This window comes from Apium graveolens, chromosome 10 (assembly GCF_009905375.1).
Source record: "Apium graveolens cultivar Ventura chromosome 10, ASM990537v1, whole genome shotgun sequence".
In the NCBI taxonomy this organism is placed as follows: Eukaryota; Viridiplantae; Streptophyta; class Magnoliopsida; order Apiales; family Apiaceae; genus Apium; species Apium graveolens.
In genome coordinates, this window is record NC_133656.1 from 189,909,403 (window position 1) to 189,934,790 (window position 25,388).

The 25,388-nt window shown below is 33.6% G+C and overlaps 1 protein-coding gene across 1 annotated transcript; it reads left to right on the forward strand.

Moving 5' to 3' along the window:
- The first annotated feature begins 9,875 nt into the window (after nucleotides 1-9,875).
- On the forward strand, nucleotides 9,876-13,264 carry LOC141691491 (uncharacterized). The gene is made up of 4 exons (XM_074496227.1): nucleotides 9,876-10,789; nucleotides 10,937-11,818; nucleotides 11,914-12,154; nucleotides 12,629-13,264. Exons 1-4 carry the CDS (start codon nucleotides 9,876-9,878, stop codon nucleotides 13,262-13,264), a joined length of 2,673 nt encoding a protein of 890 aa, XP_074352328.1.
- The last annotated feature ends 12,124 nt before the right edge of the window (nucleotides 13,265-25,388 follow it).

Below are 25,388 nucleotides of genomic sequence, written 5' to 3' on the forward strand. Positions count from 1 at the left end.
TTAAATAACCAGGCATACTAGTAACGATAATGTGATATTTTATAATTGTCACAAAGATTGACGGGGCTGTTATCAATTATTAAAAATTTAGAGTAATTGGCAGTTTGTAACCCACTTTTATTTTCATTTTTGCGATTTGGGTCTACATTATTTTCTCTGTCAACATGCACCCAATAAAAATTAATTTCGCTTCTATTTGCACCCCAATGATGACACTTTCCATCCAAGATAACCGTTAACGTTAATGGAAGCGAGGGCATTTCAGTAAATTACTAATTAAAACAGAATAAAATAAGAGTAATTGGCATTTTGTAACCCATTTCTTTGAGAGTTTTTTCAATTCGGGTCTATATTATGTTTCCTTACAAGTAGCACCCTTAAATTTGAATTTCGCTTTGTTTTACATCCCTCGATCATTTTTAACTTTTACATTAGGGGTCTGTAATATCAAATTTTATGAAAAATGCCCAGAAATCAAACCCCCAATTCAAAATAAGAATCATATTATCGAGTTTAATTTTTATTTTAGCGGATATGAATCGACATATTAAAGATTCGATCCAGGATTTGATCAGATAAAAAAATCTAATTATAAATGGAGCAAATATTTAATAGGTCGATCTATATTCTCTAAAATAAAAATTTAAACTCGATTCTAGGATTCTTATTTCGAATTGGGGGTTTGATTTTCGAGTATTTTTCATGAAATTTGATATTACAAATAGTTTTTGCTTGTTATTTGCAAATGGGGATGAGCATTCGATCGGTTCGGTCGAAAACCGGACCGAATAGACCGAAAAACTGAATTATCATTTTTTCTTGGACCGAACCGGACCGAAATTTTATTATGAACCGGACCGGACCAAACCGAACCCAAATAATTCAATTCGGTTCGGTTTTGGACCAAATAGACTGATTTTTTTTTTAAAAAAAAGAAAATTGTATTAAAAATTTCAAACCAAAAAATATGAAATCTAAAATATAATTAAAGTAAGGTAATATGTAGAGTTCTAAGAGTGTACGAGTATAATTATAAATTAAAAACTACGATTATAATTTTTAAGATATATGTAAATATATAATATAAAATTATAGTATTTATGATTTGGTCTATTCGGTCTGTTCGGTCTGTTCGGTCTGTTCGGTCTGTTCGGTCTATTCGGTCTGTTCGGTCTATTCGGTCTGGACCAAAATATTTTTTAAAAGAATTGAACCAAACCAAATTTTATTTCGGTCTATGTGGTCCGGACTGAATAGAATGAAGTTCTGAAAAACAGGACCGAACTGCATTAGTACGGTTCGGTTTTTCGGTTTCGGTTCGATTTGCTCAACCCTATTTATAATCGATTCATGTATTTATTTGTTGGTTTGGACTGGGAAATCTAAGGATCCAAAAATTTGTTCTTGGAAACCGGAAATTTTCGATTTTATCCCTGATATAAAAGTTAAAAACGGTCCAGGGGGTGCAAAACAAAGCGAAATTCAAAGTTAAAGGTGTAACTTGTAAGGAAACATAATATAGACCCGAATTGAAAAAACACCCAAAGAAATGGGTTACAAAGTGCCAAATACTCTTATTTTCTTCTGGTTTAATTAGTAATTTACTGAAATGCCCCCGATTCCATTAAAGTTAACGGTCAACTTGGATGGAATGTCGTCAATAGGGTGCAAATGGAAGCGAAATTAATTTTAATGGGGTGTAAGTTGACAGAGAAAATAATGTAGACCCAAATCACAAAAATAAAAATAAAAGTGGGTTACAAACTGCCAATTACTCTAGAAATTTACTAGTTAGTAGTTTAAATTCCTGTGCAAAGCCCGGGTTCCAGTTTATCCTGTTTATTTATTTAAATACGTCTTTGAAAAGGCCATATCAATTGACATGAATATTTTTGGCTGATCATTTGAAAGGAAGCTGTTAGATATATGGAGAAATGTCATTAATGTCAAATACATACAAACAGTTAATTTTTGTGCACTTGAAACAACACTATTATATTTTGTTTATGACATTTGAATTATTAATTTTATATTCAATCGATTATTTTTTTAATAATTTATTAGGTCTTAATTTACTGCGATATAAATATTAGATTAATAAATATTCTTGAAATATGATATGAATTCTATATCTCCAAGTATGTGAATTAGAAATGAGATTATATGAATAGTATTGATATTTCCAAATATTACTAGTCGAGTACTATTATTAAGGGACAATAATAATGCATTAAGATTAGTGTACTACAAGAAATATTGAATCAGACAATGATTTTACACCGTTGTCTAAAAGATGAATATTTCGTTGTCTATCCGGGGGCGGTGTGTTTGGTACTCATACAATGGTTACGCACCATTGTAACAAATACATCACACAACTGAATATAAAACCTTTGTCTCATTTTATTCACACAACGCATATGACCCTTTCTAATATTCTACAAACAACAGTTTTCTAGCCGTTGTAACAATTTAGAGGCACAATAGTTAAAAATAATGTTATGTGAATTGACTCCTATAACAGTTTATGTCTTTATTTCATCTAGTTACACAATGGTTTTTATTAAGAAAACAAATGTATGAGATACTTTAGACAACAGTTTTTTATTTTTGGGTATTGTGTTTTAGCTATGCTCACAACAGTTTTTGTAATAACTAAGATATTGTTAGAAGCTAATCTAACAATGGTATGTAGTGATCCCAGAGTGTTGTTAGGATTTGTACATACAATGGTGTTAATAATTTGATCTATTGTGCAAATCATTAAGGCACAATGTTTAAGTTCTATTATTCAGTTGTACAAGTTTGGTTCATACAAGTGTATGCCTTTTAAAACATCATTGTCGAATATCTTTAGCACAATGGTTTACTTTTGTGCCAAATATTGTCTGATATAGCTTAGAACAATGGTTTACTTATGTACCAACTGTTTTCTAGTATAACTTAGCACAATAGGTATTTTTATTTTACTAAACAATTGTCTATCAAACATAACAATGGTTCTATAACTATTCTATTTATAAATAAAGCCTTTACAAATACAAATTGCAAAATCAAATACCAAACCATTCAAAAACCAAATGTACCATGCGATAAATACCATAACATCCGATAAATTTCATAATTCACCAACTACACCAAAGATCCACTTCAACCATAAGTACATACATCCACCAAACTTCAACAACCATAAAAAGTTCAGAAAAACTCCACTTAAACACCATACCAACAACGTCAATAACTTAAACTAGTTCATCTTACCATCACAAATTACATATAAACTATTCGCGAGACTAACTTAACATGAATAAAACTTCATGAAGAATTTGGCGAAGTACATCTTGATCACGTTTAAGTCATCCTCATTGTAAGCCAGATTGCCTCTACGAATCCACTGAAAAACAAATAAAGTTTTGACAGTTTTGTAAGCCACTGTGTTGATAGTGAAAATAAAGTACCAGTCGACATAAAGTTGTAATTTAAAATTAAAAACAAGAAAAAATCATACCTTAGTTGAAAATTGAAGCTCTTTGTCATAACAAATTTCTTTCATATATCCCATGACAAAAAGGCCATAGTCCCGGACCCCTGTCTGCAAAGGAATTCCCTGAAAAAAAAATAGAAAAAAAAATTAATCACATATTTTACTTGCATATATGAGAAATTATAAAAAAATATTATTACCGCCATATTCTCCCAACAAATTTTCTTCCTGGCAACCTTATTCAGCCTCTCTTTGTACATCTTTATCGAACTGTTAGGAAGTAGTACAAGTCAACAAAAAACATTTTGCGTAAATTACCTAAAGCAATTAAAAATATTGACTTACTTGTCAACAACTTCTACCCATTCATCGCTTGCAATACGACGCTTAAGAGGATCCATGTGGTATACTACCTCCGTCCTTGGAACAACAACGGTCAATGACCAGTGATTCCTATCAAAGCATGAGAAGATGTGTCATTGAGAAATTTAATTATGCAGTTAGATGTTACCTCAAAAATAACCAAAGGTAACTTGAAGAAATAATTAAATAAATTACTTATATCTCATTTAATTATATATTTAACAATTTACAAGTTAGCAAATTAATTTACAAGTTACCAAATTTAAAGTTCCAGCCATACAAATATATTCTACAAATTTCTAAAATTCACTAAAAATATAAAAAAAAATGAAAATTAAATTACAAGTACTTAAACATCTTAATGAGATCATAAAATATGAAGTGTACTTATAAAGTGAGAAATGCTTACACGTCATTGAAAGGAATAAGAAAGCATTGTCCTTCCTTAGCATTCATAAAACGGTTGGCAAGAGCACGTGACCTCTCCCCTGCATTGCCACAACCAATGGCTCCAACCATACCCGGATCCACAAAAGCAATCATATTCGTCATTTTATTCTTTCTCAAAAACTCATACAAGAAGCTGTAAACAAATTAAACAATAGTTGGAATCTAATTTCATTTTATTTAGAGAACAATTAAAATAAGAATGCACTCATTTTTAATTCAAGATAATTAACAACAAATTGAAAAAGCTAATGTACGTGGAAACTTACTGAATGAATATGGTAATGATCGATCCGGATATTTCACCTCTACCACATAGGGAATGTATATCTTGCAGAAAGATCACCTGCTTCTTTGTGACAATAAATGCTTGTTCATTTAACTGAAAACTTACAGTTCATCCATCACTTAAAGCATCCTTTACCCACATCCACAACCGTTTTAAAGATGATGGATAATTTACACCCATCTCTACATGAAGCTCATCCTCCACATCATCAGTTTCTATCACTACATGCTTCTTTATTTTCTTGGAACCAACTTTCTTTGCACCACGCTTTTTGACATTCTGAAAATAAAAACATGCACGTCAACACAGTAAAAACATAACAAAATATATCAATTACACACACACTATCATCAATCTTTACCTTTGGAGTAGACAAAACTTGGGTACTGCTTGTGTTCCCCACCACGAGATCCCTTGGCCATGCAATAAAAGAACCTATTGCTTGTTTCAGAGCAATAAAAGAACCTATTGCTTGTTTCAGAGTTACAATTTTATCTCCTACGGGAAATGGGATCTTAGCATTCTCTTGAATTGCATAAGAAATTGACACTCTTGTATTTTCCTTCGAAAGGCACATTCTGTGAAGAGTCGGCTCACATCCTTCAGCAAGAGGGATTTCATCAACCCGGCCATATGCTACGATGTTGCTTACTGATCCTATTGCTAGTTGACAAACACCGGATAAACCATCCAACTTCAACCCTTTAGGATGATTCTCAATTTCAACAAACTCATTATCAGCGTCAACCATAAAGGCCTCCTCACCTTTGAAAAAAACATTATGCTCATTCTCCTCTTCAATATTTTCATATCCAACATTGTCCTTAGAAAAAAATTCTACATTGTCCTCATTACCATGATCTGAACCTTCATCCCCAGATTCCACATTCAGCTTTTTCCTCACAATATCATTCCTATCATTCTCGTTTATGAACTGAGGCACGCCCTTTAAATCTGACCAGCTTCCTTATTGGGAATCAATGATTGGGCTACCCTTTTGACCAATACCTTTTGCCATTTTCAATTCTGCTCTGATCTTTTCAATTTCAGCAGTCCAGAATGCATCTCTCTATTTTATAATTTTCGGAGTCTCCTCAGCCATAAAGTTTTTAACCCCCTCATGTATCCTCTCCTCAATAGTCCTTGATTTTTTCTATCTCGGCAGATCAAAATAGATAGACTGTTTCACGTGGCTCCCCTGCCCACGTACTCTGCCTCCATGCTCAGGATTACCTAGCGCCATGGTTAACACATCATTTCTACCTTCTTCTACCAATTCCCCTTCTTTAACCTTCTTCTTGAGCAACTCCTAAAAACACCACAGTATAGAAGAAGTTATAAATTAAATTGGAACTATGATGAATATTCTCAGTTGAAATATAAATGAATAACTTACTATTTTCTCAGCTTTTTCTTTAACATTCTCATTTTTAAAATTGCCATCTTTGTCTTTCCTTGCAAGGACCCAGGCATCCGATCGATCTATCGGTTCTCCTGGATGTTTTTTCAACTGCATGTACGACATGTTTTATTAATGATTCAAAGATACAAATTCATATTGACCACACAAAGTATATAAAAAGACTAAGTAGATTTAGGTTGTCATCACTAACCCATTCCATTTCTAGGTTGGCATAACCTTTTCGAGACATTAGATGATGATACTCAGTCATCCGGCTTCTTTTCACCTGTTCTTCATGAATTTTCTGTAGAAAAAAGCACCAACAAGGTTAAAACATCACGCTAAATACCTATCCAATTATTGAAATTGATAAATAAATAAAAATAATAAAAATTTTACCTTAAAATCATCTCCGAGACGATCAGCAACAAACATCTCCCAGTGCGACTTTTCTATGAACGTGTAGTCAGCCGGAGGAAAAGTGAGCTTTTCTGGTTGATTTCGGTGTGGAAGGATGTACTCTGTCGTGAGCCGGGATTTGAACTCTCTCCACTTTTGACAAGCGGATTCCCATACCGGTTTCCTTGCTATCGGAGGTACAATAAAGGCCATCTACGTACATAAGAAACAAAAAAAATTCAAATATACAAGTTAACGAATGAACAAAATCTATAGAAAGAAAAGAAAAAAACCAATATCAAAGAGAAAGATAGGCATGTGTGTGTAGACAATTTACTATACCTGCACACAGTCCCAAATTTTATTCTTTGTCTGCTCAGGAACTTGCTTCCAACTATCATGCAAAATGGGGACTTTGGTCCTTGCCAAAACTCCAATGTACGACTGCATCTCTCCAGCTTCATCACCATACGGCTCCCCTTTTGCATTGAAGGTCATAGTAAGCTTTTGATTCATTATCTCCCGTCTCAGAATTCTGTGCATCGTGACACAACCATGTTTCAATAGTTTTAGTCTTTCCGGTATTTCTGGATTTTTCTTAGAATCCACTTGCTTTTTCTTAGAATCCACTTGCTTTTTCTTCTTTGACAACTTCTTCTTTAAATTTTCAGATATCGGATTCTTCTTGACAGATATAGGAGAAGAACAAGAGGGGTTAACTTTGTTCAATGATTGTGTTTTCTTATAGCCTTCACAACTCTCATCGCTGTTCTTTTTGGAGAAGACTTTGCTTTTGATGAGAAGCTTGAGTCTTCTTCTTAGGAGGAGCCATAATCTGTGTACCACAAACCATTATAAGGAAGGATTTACCGAGCTAAGAAATTATATGGGTTTTATGTGAAACAAAATCCAACCACCAAAAAATCCCAAATAATATGGGTTTCATGAGAAACAAAATCTAACCACCAAAAAATCGCTAATAATGTGGGTTTTATGAGAAACAAAATCCAATAACTAACCAAGATATCATCAAAGTGAACCATTTAAATCAGTAACAAGTAACAACAGTTAAAAAAATACCAAAGAAACAAGTCATACGAGAGTTTTATAAAAATCCAACAAGAACTACATAACATACGAGGGTTTCACAAGAATCGGACCAAAATATAAAAGAATCACAACAGAAGAGCATAAGAATCAAAACAAACAAGTAAAAACATTACAAATCAAGAACAAGCAAGAACTGAACATAACCAATGAAGAACAAGCAAGAGCAAACAAGAACTGAACAGAACAAGCTTAATCAAGTAACATGCAACAACAAGCAAGAACTGAACAGATTAAAACATACAAGTACCTTTCTTAGATTTGCTTCGATTAGAAATTATGAAAAGAAAATGGAAGAGAAATAAAAGAGGGGAATGAAGTGTTATCGGGTAAGAAAAGAGAAATCACAAAGGGGGGAACAAAAGGGGGGAATGAAAATGAAAAGAGGGGGAAGTGAAATATTTTTGGGGAATAAACCAACGGCTTGGATTGTTAGTGTTTTACCAATCCAACGGTGTATTTTAATTGATTGATGAGTGAATTATTCATAATTTTTAGAAATTAATTGAAAAGAAGGGAATATTAAATATTTTTTAAACAACGGTTACTATTAAATCTATCCTTAATCTACGATTCGGAAAATTTTGAAATAACATTTTGATTTTTTTCTAAATAATTTCGATATTAATTAATTCATAATTTTGAATTTTCTCAGTTGTGTATCTCGTGTCGTGTACCTTATTGTATCGTCCTTATCATGTCGTGTACTCAAAATCCAAACGCAAATACTAAATTTTCATGTTGTGTTAAAAATTATCGGGTGTAGCTTATATAAACAGCTTTTTAGATACACTTAATTTATACATGACCTCGTTTACTTACTAATTCATTGCCTTTTTCTAATTTTTGGAAAATTACCTTCGGGCATGATACTCAAGAATCCTGGTATGTTGGCAAAATTTAGGGAATATTTCATAACATACCAGGAATCTTGAGTATCATGCCCGAAGGTAATTTTCCAAAAATTAGAAAAAGGCAATGAATTAGTAAGTAAACGAGGTCATGTATAAATTAAGTGTATCTAAAAAGCTGTTTATATAAGCTACACCCGACAATTTTTAACACACCACGATAATTTAGTATTTGTGTTTGGATTTTGAGTACACAACATGATAAGGACGACACAATAATCTATCAATTATGGATGTAATGAGACAATGGTTTATGTATAAAAGGCTTGTTTTTACATGTTCTTACAATGGGAAATTGCAAAAACCGTTGTCTTATGTAAGAAAAAATTATGCCACCAAACCCTAAACCCTAAACCCTATAACCCTAGATCAAACAAAAATTAAGGTTGAAGGCGAAATATTCGAATTTGTCGACATTAAAATGACTCGTTTCGCTTTTGTAACGGATATAGTGACTATTTAAAAACTTAACAAATCCCGAATTTTTTATATAGAGTTATCGACTATATAGTTCGAAAGTAACCACTGAATACACATAGTAATTTATAGTAACAAATTAAAAGAAGACACTTGTAATTTATTTCATAAATAATTAGTGATATTTAAATATATATTTAATAATGTAAGTTTTAACATGTCAATTGTTCTTGTTGTTACATGTCGTCGAAGCCTACAAAATCATTTATAGTCCTTGTGTTTGTCGAAAAAGTTGATATAATACGACAATGGTTTATTGAAAAAACACTTGTTTGTAGGTGTTACTACAATGATAAATTGTTGAAACCGTTGTCCAAGATTTTAAATAAACTATGCTACAAACCATTGTGTTTACATTTTCTTACAATGCAATATTGTTGAAACTATTGTCCTGAGTTTTAAATAAACCAAGAAACCAAATTCTTTTACTTTAAGAAAATATCAATTTTTTTCAAAAAAAATATAAGTGGGAACACTGGTGAAAGAGGGGGAAAGTGTAAATAATTTTGATAAAAAAATAATTTAAGCGAATACAAAGTTTAAGACAACGGTTTTTAAGAATTTTGTTGTGTGCTGAAATGCATACACCGTTTATTAATCAAAACCGTTGTACGAGGATGTTCATTTTTAGTTTTTTGACTAGCAATAAAGTACTTTGACTAGCATTATTATACGTGATCATTGTCTGTCTGAAGTATCTATATTTTATTACGCCTCTTTTTTGTCTCCTTCATACACCATTTCTTAACCATATATTTGTCTCAGTTCTTTGATGTCTGAAATAATCCAGGGGAACTTCACTTTGCTGAACTCAGGTAAGTTTCTGCTGAACTCATATCAATTTAGAGATTTGGTGTTTATATCGATTTGGAGAACTTGAAATTAGGGTTCATATCTATTTGGAGAATTTTAATTAGGGTCCATATCGAGTTTTATGGAATATATATGTTTGTGGAATTTGAGCAAAAGAATGGGTTTAAACTTGGTTGAGTAAAAATGGATAGATCTTGGTTGAAAGCAGATAGGAGAACACAAGAATTTAAACTTGGAGTGGATGAATTGTTAAATTTTGCATTTCTCAATGGGTTTAAAGAAAATAAAATTAGTTGTTCATGCTTAAGATGCGCTCATATTAAATCTTGGAATGCTCAAACTGTTAAGGATCATCTTTATCAATATGGTATTGATCAAACCTATACGTGTTGGATATGGCATGGAGAGTCAAATTCTGTACAGAGTCATGTAGTTTCTGAACAGGACACTTCAGAATCATCCGTTGATCCTACAAACATGAGAATGGGGCAGTATATTGTCGATGATGAGGATATTTCGTTAGATTCTTCTGATTTTATGAATCATGTTCAAGGTGAAAATGAACCACTTTATCCTGGATGCGAGAGTTTTACAAAAATGAGAGCTTTAGTCAAGTTGTATAATTTAAAAGCAAAACATGGTATTTCTGATAAATGCTTTTCCGATGTCCTTCTTTTGCTTGCATCAATGCTTCCGGAAGGCAATAGTATGCCTTCATCTTTTGGTGAAGCCAAGAAAACTTTATGTACTTTAGGCATGGATTATGAAAAAATACATGCGTGTCCGAATGATTGTCTCTTATACCGCGGTGAGAGGGACGAAGATGAGACGATTTGCCGAATATGTGGGGCATCTAGATGGAAGTTAAACAAGAAAGGAGAAGAAGTAGAAGGGATCCCTGCTAAGGTTCTATGGTACTTTCCATTGATACCAAGATTGAGAAATTTGTTCAATACAGCTCAGATTGCAAAGGACATGACTTGGCATAAAACCGAGCGACAAAATGATGGTAAAATTAGACATCAGCTTGACTCAAAGACATGGAAGGATGTCGATCAAAGGTGGCCTGAGTTTGCTGCAGAGGCTAGGAACCTTCGGTTAGCTTTATCCTCCGATGGATTTAATCCTTTCCATGGACCATGAAGTGATCACTCAACATGGCATGTGTTGCTTTCAATTTACAACCTCCCACCTTGGCTCTGTATGAAGAGAAAGTACATTATACTAAGCCTATTGATATCCAGACCAAATCAGCCTGGAAATGATATTGATGTATACCTTCAACCACTTATAGAAGATTTGCAGAAATTGTGGCATGGGATACAAGTTTATGATACATTTAAGAAAGAGTCTTTCATACTAAGAGGAATTTTGTTGTGGACAATTAGTGATTATCCAGCCTTAGGAAACTTATCGGGTAACATCATTAAAGGATATAATGCTTGTGTCGTTTGTGTTGATAAAACAAAAGCTACCAGGTTGGCTACTTACAAAAAGACGGTGGTTATGAGACATCGTAGATGGCTGCCCAGAAATCATCCATATCGAAGGCAAAAATCAGCCTTTGATAACACCATGGAGAAGTTGTCAGAACCTATTCCTTTAACTGGAGAGGAGGTGTTAGAAAGGGTACTACCACTAGCGGACCATGTTTATGGTAAGACACAAAACCAACCTCGGTGGAAAAAAGGGGAACCTCGACCAATTTGGAAAAAGATGTCTATATTTTTTCAGCTTGAGTACTGGAAGTTTTTGCCAGTTCGTCATACCCTCGATGTGATGCATATAGAAAAAAATATATGCGAGGCTTTAACCGGTACATTGCTAAATATTCCCGGGAAGACAAAAGATAGAGAATCTGTTCGTATTGATATGGCTGAAATGGGAATAAGAATGGAGCTGAGACCAAAAAATCCTGGAAAAAAAGAGAAGTTACCGATGGCATCTTGGAACTTATTGCATAAAGAAAAAAAGATTGTCTGCTCGTCCTTGATTGGCATGAAGTTACCTGATGGTTTTTGTTCGAACCTTAAGGGTATAGTATCAATGGACACTCTGCGACTTGTTGGAATGAAATCTCACGACTGTCATACAATGTTGCATCACTTGCTTCCCATCGCACTTCGGTCAGTACTTGAAAAATAGGGCAGGTGCACTATTATCAGGTTTTGCCTTTTTTTTAAGGAAAATTGTAGTAAAGTCATTGAGGTCGATAAATTAGACAAAATGCAGTCTCAATTGGTGGAGACCTTATGCCATCTAGAAAAGCACTTCCCCCTTCCTTGTTTGATGTAATGATCCATCTCTCAGTTCATCTTGTAAGAGAAGTTGAGCTTTGTGGTCCTATCTTCCTACGTTGGATGTATCCTTTCGAGAGATATATGAAGACGTTCAAGGGATATGTTCGAAACAGGGCTCATCCGGAAGGTTGCATCGCTGAGGCCTATATTGCAGAAGAGGCGGTTGAGTGTTTAGTTAATTTTAAAGAACCAACAGTTGGGTTACCGGGAAGGGATAAGAACAAGGAGAAATACAGACCCTTATCTGGTGCAACAATGATAAAGCCGAGCATCAAGGATTTGTACCAAGCACATCTGTGTCTTCTTCAAAACATTAATGAATTGACCCCATATTTCAAGTAAGTTTCTTTATTTAGATTTCTGATTTTTCAGTAATGAATACATCTTTTTTTTGTTCCATGATTTTATGATTTTTTTCAACAAAAGTTGACATTGATTTACTCACAGTGAACATATGGCCTTCTTGGTGGCAAGATATCCATTACATGAAAATGATGAAGAATGGCTAAAGAACAAGCAAAATGAAACATTCCCTAATTGATTTCAAAGAAGGTAATAGCTAGACAATAATTTTCTTCTAATTTAAAGAAATCAAGTAAATGTCTAATTGCTTTACTATTTTTATTTTTTGGACAGATTTCGTCAGAATTGCTTGATGTGAAAAGTATGGTATCTAAGGAGGTAATGTGGCTTGCAGAAGGGCCTAACAAGTATGTCCCTACATTCAGTGGGTACAAAATCAATGGTGTTACCTACAGCACAAAAGATCGTGATGATACGCGACAAGTTCAATGCAGCGGTGTTTGTGTTCATTCTGATATAATGCTTGTGCAGGGTAAGGATAAGAACATTGAGCATATTTCACATACATTTTATGGAGTAATCACAAGTATTTGGGAGTTGGACTATAACCATTTTCGAGTCCCTACCTTTCGGTGCAATTGGGTAGATATGAACAAAGGGGTTAAGATAGATGATTTAGGATATACAGATGTTGATTTACACAAGTTAGGTTTTCTGAACGACCCTTTTGTGTTAGGTAAACATGTCAAGCAAGTTTGTTACATTAACGACCCTCTTGAAAAATTCTGGTCAGTTGTATTAAAATTACCAGAAAAGTTCGATGATCAAAGTGACGATGAAAATGAGGGATCCGTAGAAATTGAACTTGAGAATGAGGTAGATGTCACCATGTTCCCAACTGTTGATGAAGTCGAGGAAGAAAATAGCAGTTACATACGGGAGGAAGAGGAGATGATTCAACTTCCATAATTATATCAATTGATCAGATGTTGCCTATAAGTGCCTATGTTATCCCCTTTGCTTATAATTTGTACTTAATCAAATTTGGTTGGACAATTTATTGTAAGATTTGCTTTGGAATTGTTCTTGAAGGATTTGGTTTGATTTTTATCCAAGAATAGTTATATGTAATTTGTACCTTTCAGTTAGGTTGAGAAGTTTTTTGTACATCTGGTTTGACAACTGTTGGAAGCATTTCTTTGACAATGTTCTTAAAGCATTTGGTTTGCTTTTTGTCTAAGGATTGTTTTATGTTTTTGGCAATTTTTTTAAAACCCTCTAAAAATTAGACAACGGTTTTTCATGAAAGTTGTTGTAACATATTTTCTAATGCAGGTGATTCAGACAAAGAGTAAGACACCATTGTCTGAAACTCTTTTACTCAACAGAGGTGATAAACTATTGTCTGTTATGCTTTGTTTCTAACATTGGTTTTTCTGCACCATTTTCTCAAATAAATAACACATTGGTATCGGAAAACCGTTGTCTAAGTTGCACAACAGTCCTTAAAAACCCATTGTGTAAAATCATAGAAAGCACACCGGTTTATTATGACCTAAACAACACTTGTACCAATAGATGTCACACAATGAGGATGAATACAACCATTGTCTCATTGGAGCACAGGGGCACCATTTAGACAACAATTTCGAATAAGTTGAATCACCATTGTGTGAAACAGAATGATACAAGGCTTTTTGGTCAACTACCAATTAATCGTTGTCTGATTTTTTGAGACAACAGTTTTATTGGCCACCATTGTGTAATAGGTGTTGTCTGATTCAGTTTCTGGTGTAGTGGTGTGTTTGTTGACTGATGATCACATCCCATTGATCATGGGTATAGTGATACTAAAGTCGAAAACACAAACAAATATACATGGTGTTGGATAGACCCAATGTGAGATTCTACATGTCTGTTTTTATATACTTTGATCACATCAAAAGTTGCCTTTGAATGGGTTATGATAAAAGTGGACTTCGGGTATATTAAGAATCGTGTGAGAAATATGAATGATCTACAAATGATTTATCCCTTCTAATTTTGGAGAGATATTATTGGTCTTTTGTGTAAGCTAGACTATAAAATGCATGGAACCGCGCTCAAATGTTGATGAAATGATAGTCTACTCATTGATTAAGGAAACCTGGATTAAAACATGAAGAGGATGACACATAACATGCCTCGAGTTTAATCTATAATATTTGGTTAAATGATTTATATTACATTGTATATTATTCACGAAAAGTTTAATCAATCATCAATTTAATTATTATTACTTGGGTAGCAATTATGTATTACTAGATGTCGCTCATTGTTTATAATTTAAATATGAGATATTTAAATTATTTCCCACGTAATAATAACATATAGGATCGCACAATGAAAGTTTAGAGGAATATTTAATTCAAATTCAAATATAAATTAAATAGGAAATTCGAATGATTTATTATTAATTAAGTTGGACTTAATTAATAGAATAAATGAATTTCGAATTTGTATATTATTAAATTCGAAATTCAGTTGTTATTTGATAATTGAGTTAGATTTAATTATTAAATATATAGAATTTTAGATTTAATAAACTCTAACTTGGATTAGGGTTGAGACTGTTTTTTGTCTCTTTATATAAACATCCTTAAGGGTAAAATTAGGGTGAGGTTTTTTATTTAGATAAAAACTTAAAACCCTAACAGCTAAAGGTGTGAGAGGGGGGGAATATGTCTATTCTTGGTGCTAGTACACGCCTCCTCCGTACCGGCTTTCGTGTGGATACATCTACGGCGTAGATCGTTAAGGTGGGATACGTGGTGTTCAATTAAAGTTAGGATCTCATTTTGACAACCATAATCATAAAGCTCTTTAAGGAACATCTCATCTACGAATTAAATATTATTTTTCGCATGGATCATGCGGTGGGATTCAGTTTTATTCTGTTTTTACGGTTTTATTTATTGTTTCCGCTGTGTTTTTATACCCCAAAACCTAACAATGGTATCTGAGCTACTTGCGAAAGGTTTTAATTGGTTTGTATGTTTACTGATTTTGATGATAATATCATGTATACAATCTTTCATGACTATATGTATTCGATTTGTATATTATGCATGTGTTGATAATCTGCCATGATAAATATTATGATATTATGCATGTGTTGATGATCTGCCATGATAAATATGATGATGTTATATATGTTAACGATGCATGTGTTGATGATCTGAGATGACGGTTGTTATGATTAATTATGTATTGATACAATAGGGGACTGTAACACACTGTATGTATATGATACGATGATAAAGAGATGAAGAATCAAGCAAAAAAGTTTCCTTTTAATTCTGAATTTTTTTTGGGCCCCCGCTTGGAACGTCGGGCGAGGGCACGCGGCCCCTGGACCCCCCCGAACTCATAGCGGAGTTCAATCCACAAAATAGTGTTTCAGATATGTTCCACTTGATATGATTAATTAGATTAATCATGATAATTAAATAATATATTATATTATTATATGTTATTTGAGTATGACGGATGGTTATGGCCTCTGGACCCTTAGATTAATGATTTTTTAAATTGTGGTTTTGGTTTATAAATACGACTTGCATTTTGTTTTGATTCCTGTAATATTAAATTTCGAATATAACTCGAGTTCCTCTTATAAGTTCATTAGATTAGGTTTTTATATTTCATTTATGTAGTGTACTTAAAGAATTGAAGAATAGAAGAAAGAGTCCATTGGAGGTGATCTAAGGAAGCTATACAAGGAAGCAAATAAAGCAAGAAGACATATGATGTAATAAATAGTTGTATTTATATACTTAACCACCTTATATTGACCATGATCTTGATGGGGCCATAACCTACCACGTTTCTTTTATTGCACTTTACATATATCATGTGATGAATGAATGTGTAGAGTAATTAGAATGATGCATGCTTAATTAGATGATCAATGTAGTATGTCTTAGATACATCACCCATGCCATGCCTGCTAAATAAGATAAAATCTATAATAATTCAAGATTTTAAAATTTAACAAACGATCATGAGATTCTTGTGTTTCAGAAATACGGAATAAAGTATGAATTTTCTTTATTCCTGATATGGGGCGATTTTGTCAAAAGCGGGTTCATTGAACTTGTAAGGTTGTGGGTTTTAAGCGAGACCGTTGTGACTCCCTCACTACCTGGAAATCAAACCATTGACAAATATTGATTTAAAGTATTTCATTCAAGGAAAATTTGGGAATCTCTTTATGATGGGATCGTGATCGTTTTAATATTAACAAAACCCTAAAGTTTATATTAAGTTGTTTAGATACCTTCAAATATGTCCAATGCGTTAACCCCTAGATCAATAAGGAGTGGGTTCCCCGGAGCGAAGTACTCCCATCTATCGTGGAAGATGCGTTGAAGTATATTGATACTTTCGAACTATTGGGTTTTTAATTAACTAAGTTAGCACAATAATATTGTGAACTTAGAGCAAGGTGTTTGGCGAGATTTATTAGATAAATATGAACAATGTTATTCAACCAAACTATCTAAGAGGTTGATATAATTGACAAATGTTGTCTCCCTTATTGAATCATGTTTATGAGTAAAGCCAAAGCTGAACTAAGATGTTATAAAATTTAGATCTTGGCTCACTAGAAAGGATATTGAAGATATTTTTTCCAGAATTAATAGTTAAGGCTATTAATTTGATAAAAAATAGTGGTAGATATATATTATGAATATATATGAATAATCACTTGAACATAATTTAATGATAATCTGTATACTAATTCATTTTATGTATTTTAATATTATAGATATCAAATGGCAAACAACTCAAACAACTTCTCTGTACGATCAGTCCTTGAGAAAGACAAGCTGACAGGAACAAACTTCCTTGATTGGCAAAGAAACTTGAGAATAGTCCTCAGGCATGAGCGAAAGCTCCAGATCATTGGTGTTCCTCGCCCTGAACCTCTTTCTGCAGGTGCAATGTGTGTTCAACAGGCTGCTTACCAGAAGCACATAGATGATGATGAACTCCTTGAGTTTTGATGATCACATAATGGCAAGATTATATGCTTGTACTTACTTTATAACAACATGCTATTACACATTGTACTATTAAATTTATGCAGGTTTAATAGCTTACTGATATATTTTATCAATAGCTTATAACAGCATGCCAAGATGTTATGACAATAAGCCAAGTTGTACGAGTTCATACAATAATAGCAAGACAAGATGAACTGTCACGTTCTGTTGCAGCTTCCGATTTTCAAGGAGAGTTTTCAGGAAGCACATTTAATCATCTGCAAGGGCTCTAATACTTATATATCTTATATATAATATATCTGAGCTCAGTTTAAATCATATTTAACCGTGCAAAAGTTTTCCTATTTTATAGGAATTTGTTCTTATCCAAACTCGTATATTTTATATAATGAATCATATATTTTTGTATTATTTAAATATGTAATTATTGAATAATTAAGTAAATAAAATATGTTATCGATCTGTCAGTAGTGTGTGATATTTAATATTAACTGTGCGTAACTTTGTGGTGTTCGATGATTATTTGTATGATTAATTGTTACGTGGTATTGGGTTACTTTTACCTTTAAAAGTGATTTTACGGAGAATTTATTTATATAAATATTGAGATTATTTATAAAATTATTTTTATTGCTTCATAATTTTATTAATTATTTTTAGGTTTTATAAAATTTAGAAAACAATATTTGATCAATTATTTAACCCAGAATGATTTTCCGATTGTATTTAAGAGTAAATTCAGTGTTAAATTCCAAAATATTCCAAAAATTATGAAACACATATTTTCTTGAGTTTTTAATATTTCGAGAATTTTAAATTTATTTCAGAAATTCTTCGGATTAAATTCACCCGCACGTTTATTAGTTAAATTGTTAAATGCGGGTATGAGTTGCGTTTCAAAAATGATTTAAAAATTATAAAAATTTTATTTAATTAGTTTTGAATTATTCCGGGAATTGTAAAAATATTTAGATAATTTTCCGGATTATATTTATCTGCATGATTACCCGTTAAATTGCAAAACACGGGTATCAATTTCAGTTTATAGATGTTTTAAAAATTCCGAGAAATATGTTTTATTAGTTTCGGGATATTTAGAAAATTTTAAGAGTATTTTGGGATTATTTCGATTAATAGTTATTCGCAAGTTGTATCGTTAAAAGATGAAAGGCGAGGCAAAAATTAAGCTTGCAGTGCAAAATTGGGGTACATGGCAGTTTTAGGGACACAAGCCTTCACTACGCCATAAGTGCACATAGGCAACGGTTTTTATCTAGCGTTGTACGTAAAGCGTTGCATTATCTACAAAATTTTCAGTTTATTGCAACACAGTGGTGAAAGCGTTGCATTATATTGAAGCTACCGTTGCTAATAACTGTTAGTGTTGCGCAACATGCAACATTAGAGGTCATAGTGTTGCATTAGATATTTTTTTTATTTAATAAATGCTGACGTGGAAAATAAATCTGAGGTGGCATGCTTAGTATGTAGCATAATAAGCGACGAAGAGTTAAGCACCTCAGATTTTTAGAAGTAAGCAAATAAACAGCATAGGATGAAGTACTTAGCAAAAGTATACAAAGTAATTAACACAGAAGGAGCATAAATGTGCAACACTGAGTATATAATAGAAGCGGAGTCGGTCATGAGCAATGGGATCACCAAATTCAGTACCAGTAATCGTTATTTAGAAACACTGAATATAAGTTATAGGGTCTATTATTTGATTATGGCTACCAGACTGTGGTGGTATGTTATGGATGTTACTGCTAGCGACATGGGAACGTAGAGTATATCCATACAGTCCCTTAACCACTTTTCATGGTTCTATTCAATTATATAACAAGGCCACCTAGGTTACATGAAGCTTCCTATATATACTATGATATTATTGTTAATTCTTATTCTAAACTGTATATTTGTGTTGTATTTGCAATACTTTCCTATTACCATCGACGTCGGCATAAATAACCAAAAGTTTCTGGATGATGAGTTCATTATTGGGCTCAAACAAAAGAGGGAAACTGGGCAGGTACTTTTTATCTTCTTTTTTGTAATGCTTTTGAACTTCTGTCAAAATATCGCACTAGTCATCTTGTGTTTAATGATGATGTTTAGGTAGCAACTTTCTTTTCAATATTTTTTAAGTGCAGTTGCACCATCTCTATTCTACACGATGTTTGTTAAACTGTAATTTTCTCCAACATAAGGTACAACATCTGTTGTTTTAGCTGGGCTCATTGCATCTCTAAAACTAGTTGGAGAGGTAAACATCATATCTATGTCTGAGTTTCAGTTTTTCTAATGAAACATTTATAAAACTTTTTCCAATGCAAAGAAACAAATCAGTGCAATGATAGGACAATGCCTTTACACCTTTCATCTCAATAAGTTTTTTAAATCTTGTAAGGGAAATCTTGCAAGGGAAATCAAAGACCTTCAGTAGGAAGGCAGCTATAGATGTTAGCAGTGTTATGGGCAAGGAGTGGATATTGCGGTACAGATGGTGGCAGACCCGTCATTTCAGCTTAAGTATACTTGCGTCAGAACTTGAAGCAGGTATCATTTTCTGTATATATGTGATTTGGGAACCTATCGTATTTTAAAGGTTTTATTTACTTGATTATAATAAGCTTAGTTGTGTGAAATAACATGCTGACTGAGCTTAATGTTAATTTTAAAACAGCTTCTTGACTTTATCAATTATTTTTATCCCTATAATGTAATTAAACGAATAATGGATATACATGTTCTAACGTCAACAGGTGATACAAAGCTTGTAGTGTGTCTAGCATGATCCATTGCATTTAGATAATCTGGTACTTAAAAGACGAATTGCAGTTTGCCATAGAAGTATAGACAGGCAATTTTAAATGTCTAATGCAAATATTGTTGTGTTATTTTTGTGTATCTATGGTGTCTTTCTGGGAAGATCACAAATCTGGCTAGCAAAATCTGTAAACTTTATTATATTTAAAAGCTTTTTTTGGAAAGGAAAAAGGTATATAATAATTTTACACAATTGTTGAATATAAGAGATTAAATTGAAACTGTGTTGGGAAAAAGAGAGGTTAAAGTTCCTTAGGTTTTGAATGTGAAGTTGGTAGACTATATTCAATTCATATAAGCTAATATTGTTTTGTTATAAAATTGTCTAAATTAATATCATTAATATTAATCATAAGAATCTGGATTCTGGACATATGGGGAAAACTAATTTTCTGCTGATTAGTCTTGCATGTTTTTAATTTTTTGTTGTCAGATGGTAAATCTTGTTATTCTTATTATGTTCATTTTTATTTTCTAGGCTAAAGTTCCATTTAGCTTCCTAGCATCAACATCGCCTCGGGGTCTATTTTTAAAAGGTTTTCATTCGAAGATGTACCACGGTTTCCAGTGATCAAGAGGAAAACGGTACTACAGTAATTCAAGGCACTCAAGGCGCAACTTCTTAGTGACTTAGTTATTTGGTATCTTTGTTCATTTGAAGAAAGATTTGATGTACTTTTGGTGTTTTAAATTTAGAATTGGGCGTAAGTATTTTAGTATTTTTTGTATGTTTAAAACTTATAGGATTCCTGATATGGCTGTTTTTGTTGGATGCCACTTATGGCAGGTATCATGTAAAAACAGACCAATTATGGCCAAATTTTTTTGTTTTCTAGTGTTGCATATTCCATAGTATGATGTTGCATATTGCTTTTCACTATTTTATATTTGATTATAATACTGTTGCAATTTTAAAAATGGTGTTGCATAATATGGTATACACTATTGCAATTAAATGAAAATAATGTTGCATATGCATCAAAATGGTGTTGCATAAACAATATGGGCCCCACATATGACGTGGCAAAAAGGGTCCCACTACTGACGTGGCATTGTGGGCCCCCACATACTGACGTGGCATTATGGTCCCCAAAGTTGACGTGGCAGGATGGGACCCAGCTGATGTGGCGTGCTGACGTGGTATGCTGATGTGGCTCTGGGGACCCCTTGTTGCTGACGTGGCATCTGATGGGTCAGTTGCCACGTAGGACCAAGTGTACTATCCTGTCAGGTCTAATGCAACACTTTTTGTTGTTGCCAATACGTGATTTACTGTTGCAAAATCTACCTGATGTAATACTTTCAAGTGTTGCACACAATGTTGCATTAGGTGTCCACGACCACTTCCACATTGGCAAACCCCCTTGGTGTTGCCTATTACCTTATGCAACACCATTTGGGCCTTATGCAACTGTATAGTAGGGGTTGCCTATGTGCACTTATGGCGTAGTGCTTGTTCTCGGTTGTTAAAATAAAATGAAAGCAAACGAATAGAAAAAAAATGGAAATAGGGGGATCTCTCTCTCACTTCTCTCCCTGCTCTCGGATGCTTTCTGGGAGACTACCGCTGCCATTCTGTTTTTCTCCGGTGAGCTTCCGCCGAGTGCTCCTGGTGGTTTTGGTACTTACACATATATATGTGTAAGTATATGCGTGTGTGGTTCAGTAGACTGTGGGATTACTATGTTGCCGCCTAATTCCTTATTTTCGGCCTATTTTTTCCGGTTGTTGCTATAATATCCCTGTTGTTGGTATTAATCGTTATGTAGTATCATGATAGACTCGAATAATTACCCGAGAATTTCTCGAAATCGAATAAATTCCTGTGCTTAATTCGAGTTATTTGATTAGTGATTTATCCGAAATATTTTCTTTATTTTATCAGTGAACCCCATGACAAGAATCCGAGTCAGGTACCTCCGGGATTCGCCACCGTCAGCGATGAATTTCGATGAGCTGACGGTGGACGGTGATGATTTAATTATGAGTCCTAAATCTTTATAAATAATAATTAGTTCATAAAATTATTTTTTTCAGAACGAAAATTAGTTATTTTAAATTGAAGTTGGGCACATAATTTGGATTGTGAATTTTGATTGTTGGATTGATTGCATGGTTGATGGGTTGTTGTGACGTCGATTATGTTTAGACGGGTAGGCCGGTAAAAAGAATAGACGCTGCCCGATTTTTGAGATATTAAATTAAAAAATGCGGGTATACATCCTGTGATTATCGAGATTACCAGTCAAATGTATATAGCTATAGAATTGTAAATAAATATTGTACAAAACTACTTGCATATCGTGATAAAATATCTTATAAAATAATTAACAACCCTATTTTACGAAATGTACTTGCGTGTTGTGATAAAAAAAATTTCAAATATAGTGGACAACCCTGTTTTCTGAGGCGACGAGTATATGTACTCTCCGAAAAAAAAGAAAAAAGAAAAAATAAAAAAATAGATTATTGAATCGAGTTATGTATACATGAACCTTACCTGTTATATGTATTATAGTAATATGAATACTTATGAGTCGGGTTGTGATAGAGTTCGGGAAAATTAATAGCGAGGATATGTCAAGCATAACTAGTCGTCTAACATAGGGTATTTCGACTCTGTAGGTTCTAGTCATAAAACTCGAGAGTTGACATCAGATTAAAAATAGCCTAGTGATCAATCGACAAGCTCAGCAAGGTTCCAATCAAAGGGCCTGAGTGTTGGAGTCGGATCCAGGATAGTCTAATAGTTAGACGATAAAGCCGAGCGTTCAAATTGGTTCAAGGTCAATCAGAGATAGTTGTAAAGCTCTGCAAGGCAAGTATCCCTGACCATTCTTTTATGGTTCAGTGTATATGAATAACTGTTGTTTTACTCTCATACAGAAACAGAAATGTTTTAAGTTATGTATCCCCTATAGTTATACTTGTTTAAAATATGTTTTGGGGAAAAGTTACTTCGAAAAGGAACCTATCTCGAACAAAAGAATGATTTGTGAACCAATTTATACGTGTGCTATTAAATGAATGATTTTAATTTGAGATAGGTACAAATGATTTGAAAACTGGATAAAACGATCAGATATTGGATATATAGGGGCCGGAGTGGCCTATTGAGGTGGCGTAAGAGGCTAACTCGGTTACACGCATTACATAACTGATTAGTCTAGAAGGTCAGAGACCTAGCTAGTCTCTGAGTTCCGGAATAGGTTTATGGGATGGCAGATGGAGCCGTCTAGTGTTGATAGCCTGATCAGCTGTCTTCATATATCCATTACGTATCTGATTTGGTTTTGTGGTTCCCGTAACAGAACAAGTGATTTATACAGTGGATTTGGAAATGAAAATAGCATACTAAAATTGGACTCTGGTATTTATACACAGCACACGGCTGATGATATCTTTTTATAGAGCATGCTAGTTGTTGATATCCAGTTCATACATGTTTTACTTGTCTTGTAACAAGTTATAATTTCTGTTCCGATAATTATTTTATCATAAATTATTTTACTTGTTATCCATATAGTGGTACTGCTGAGCAATTGATTGCTCACCCTTGCATAATTTTTTGTATATATGTATTACAGATGCTTAGGAGACTCTTTCGTCGTAGCCAGTGTAGAGTTCCCGTTCCTTCCGTACCAGGCTCCTCTGAGGTAGTTGTGTCATACCAGATGGGGTATGTTGAGTTACTGTATTAAGTTAGTTGTCAGGATTGTTTAAGATAAGTTGGTTTATAATAGTTGTGTAGACTAAATTATAATTAAACCTGGAAAAGATCTTGGTAAATGGGTCATGTTTATGTTAGGATAATATTGAATTATATTATATTATGTTTGTTAATATTGTTGTTAGTGACGTCAACTCCTGACCCCGGGGTTGAGACCGTCATAGTTGGTATCAGAGCTACAGGTTTGAGTCCCTAATTTAGGTTAGGAATGGAGTCAAAAGAGTGTAGAAAGGTTGATATAAAGTTGTGAGTCAACAACTCAATTAGAGGAGCGAGTTTAATAGTCCAGTCGAGGGTTTTGAAGGCGTAACCTTGACATCTATTGAGGTTTTGCTGGAACCACCCTAGCTTTTATTATGTTTCCCTCGTATATATGTATTATTAGCAATATCCGATTGGGATTTCTAGTTTTCCCTCTCTAGAAAACGAGTCTGATCGTGAGAGTTCATATTTTGCGCGAATCCGTGATGTCTTAATTGGAGAGACACCAATGTCAGCCCCACCTGTCATTTATCTCATGCCTAGTGGTGTTACTGGATCGAGTGTGCGACCTCGGTGAGTTCAGATAGTATGTTATGATAGCAGTCGGTGATTGCTATGACATCCAAGTTTTGTCGTGTATATCAGTACCGTTGTTTGTATCTGGAACTCTTATTCGCATTTCTTGAGACGTATTTTGTTTCCAGAGTAATTGTTCTCCATCTAATAAGTTGCTTGAGTTCCTATAAAAAAAGTCAAAACTCAAAGTAAACAACTTAAGGTTTGGCTGATTTCATAATAAACTAGATTTCCCCTCCCTATCCATTAATTTTCCTATTTAAACATTGTTTCTTTTATCAGTAATTCGATCGGTGGATTGAGGCAGACAATGCATATGATTTGACTATTTGTCTGTGTGATAAAGGGTCTGGTGGGACGCCACCAAATTATGTGTTGTAACTATACGGTACTAAGACTAGCCATCTTATGTACTTGTATGGTTCCTCCTAGTCATATCTATATCTTCTCCGCCTTTCCTTCCTTTATAATTGATTCTTTGATTTCGAAATTATATTCGATATCCTCTGGCACTAAATTCCCTCAGTAACCTCTACAGTTAGACAGTCCTAGTTATTGAAAGTAAATAAAATGTACGGGTGAGAAGGAATAAAGGCTCTCTACTAGGTGCTATTTCAGAATAAAGATAGCAGAGAGGATTTAGGATCTAATGGTGAAGGTTGCAGTTTTTAAAAAGTTAACTCAGTGGGGGACAAGTCATTCGTAGGTGATAGGAAATCACCTTTGGAGGAATGGTTGGTTGAAATTCGGGCTAGTAGACCCAGTAGGGTCTAGAATTCCTTAAGGTTGACTTGGTTTTCCAGATTGCTCTTTGTAGTTTATGGCTGATATAGTCAACCAAGTTTTGTTGTATATCATATTAGTTTAGTTGTTGTATTTGTGTAGTGGTGGAAAGTTAATTAGTTGTTGTTGTATTGAGGAGCCATGT

Excerpts from the sequence above, each read along its gene's own strand:
- LOC141691491 (XM_074496227.1), top strand. The coding sequence starts at position 9,876 with ATGGATAGATCTTGGTTGAAAGCAGATAGGAGAACACAAGAATTTAAA. Across the intron at positions 11,819-11,913 it reads TTGCTTCCCATCGCACTTCG|ACAAAATGCAGTCTCAATTG; the intron begins GTCAGTACTTGA and ends TCGATAAATTAG. Across the intron at positions 12,155-12,628 it reads CCTATATTGCAGAAGAGGCG|ATTTCGTCAGAATTGCTTGA; the intron begins GTTGAGTGTTTA and ends TTTTTTGGACAG.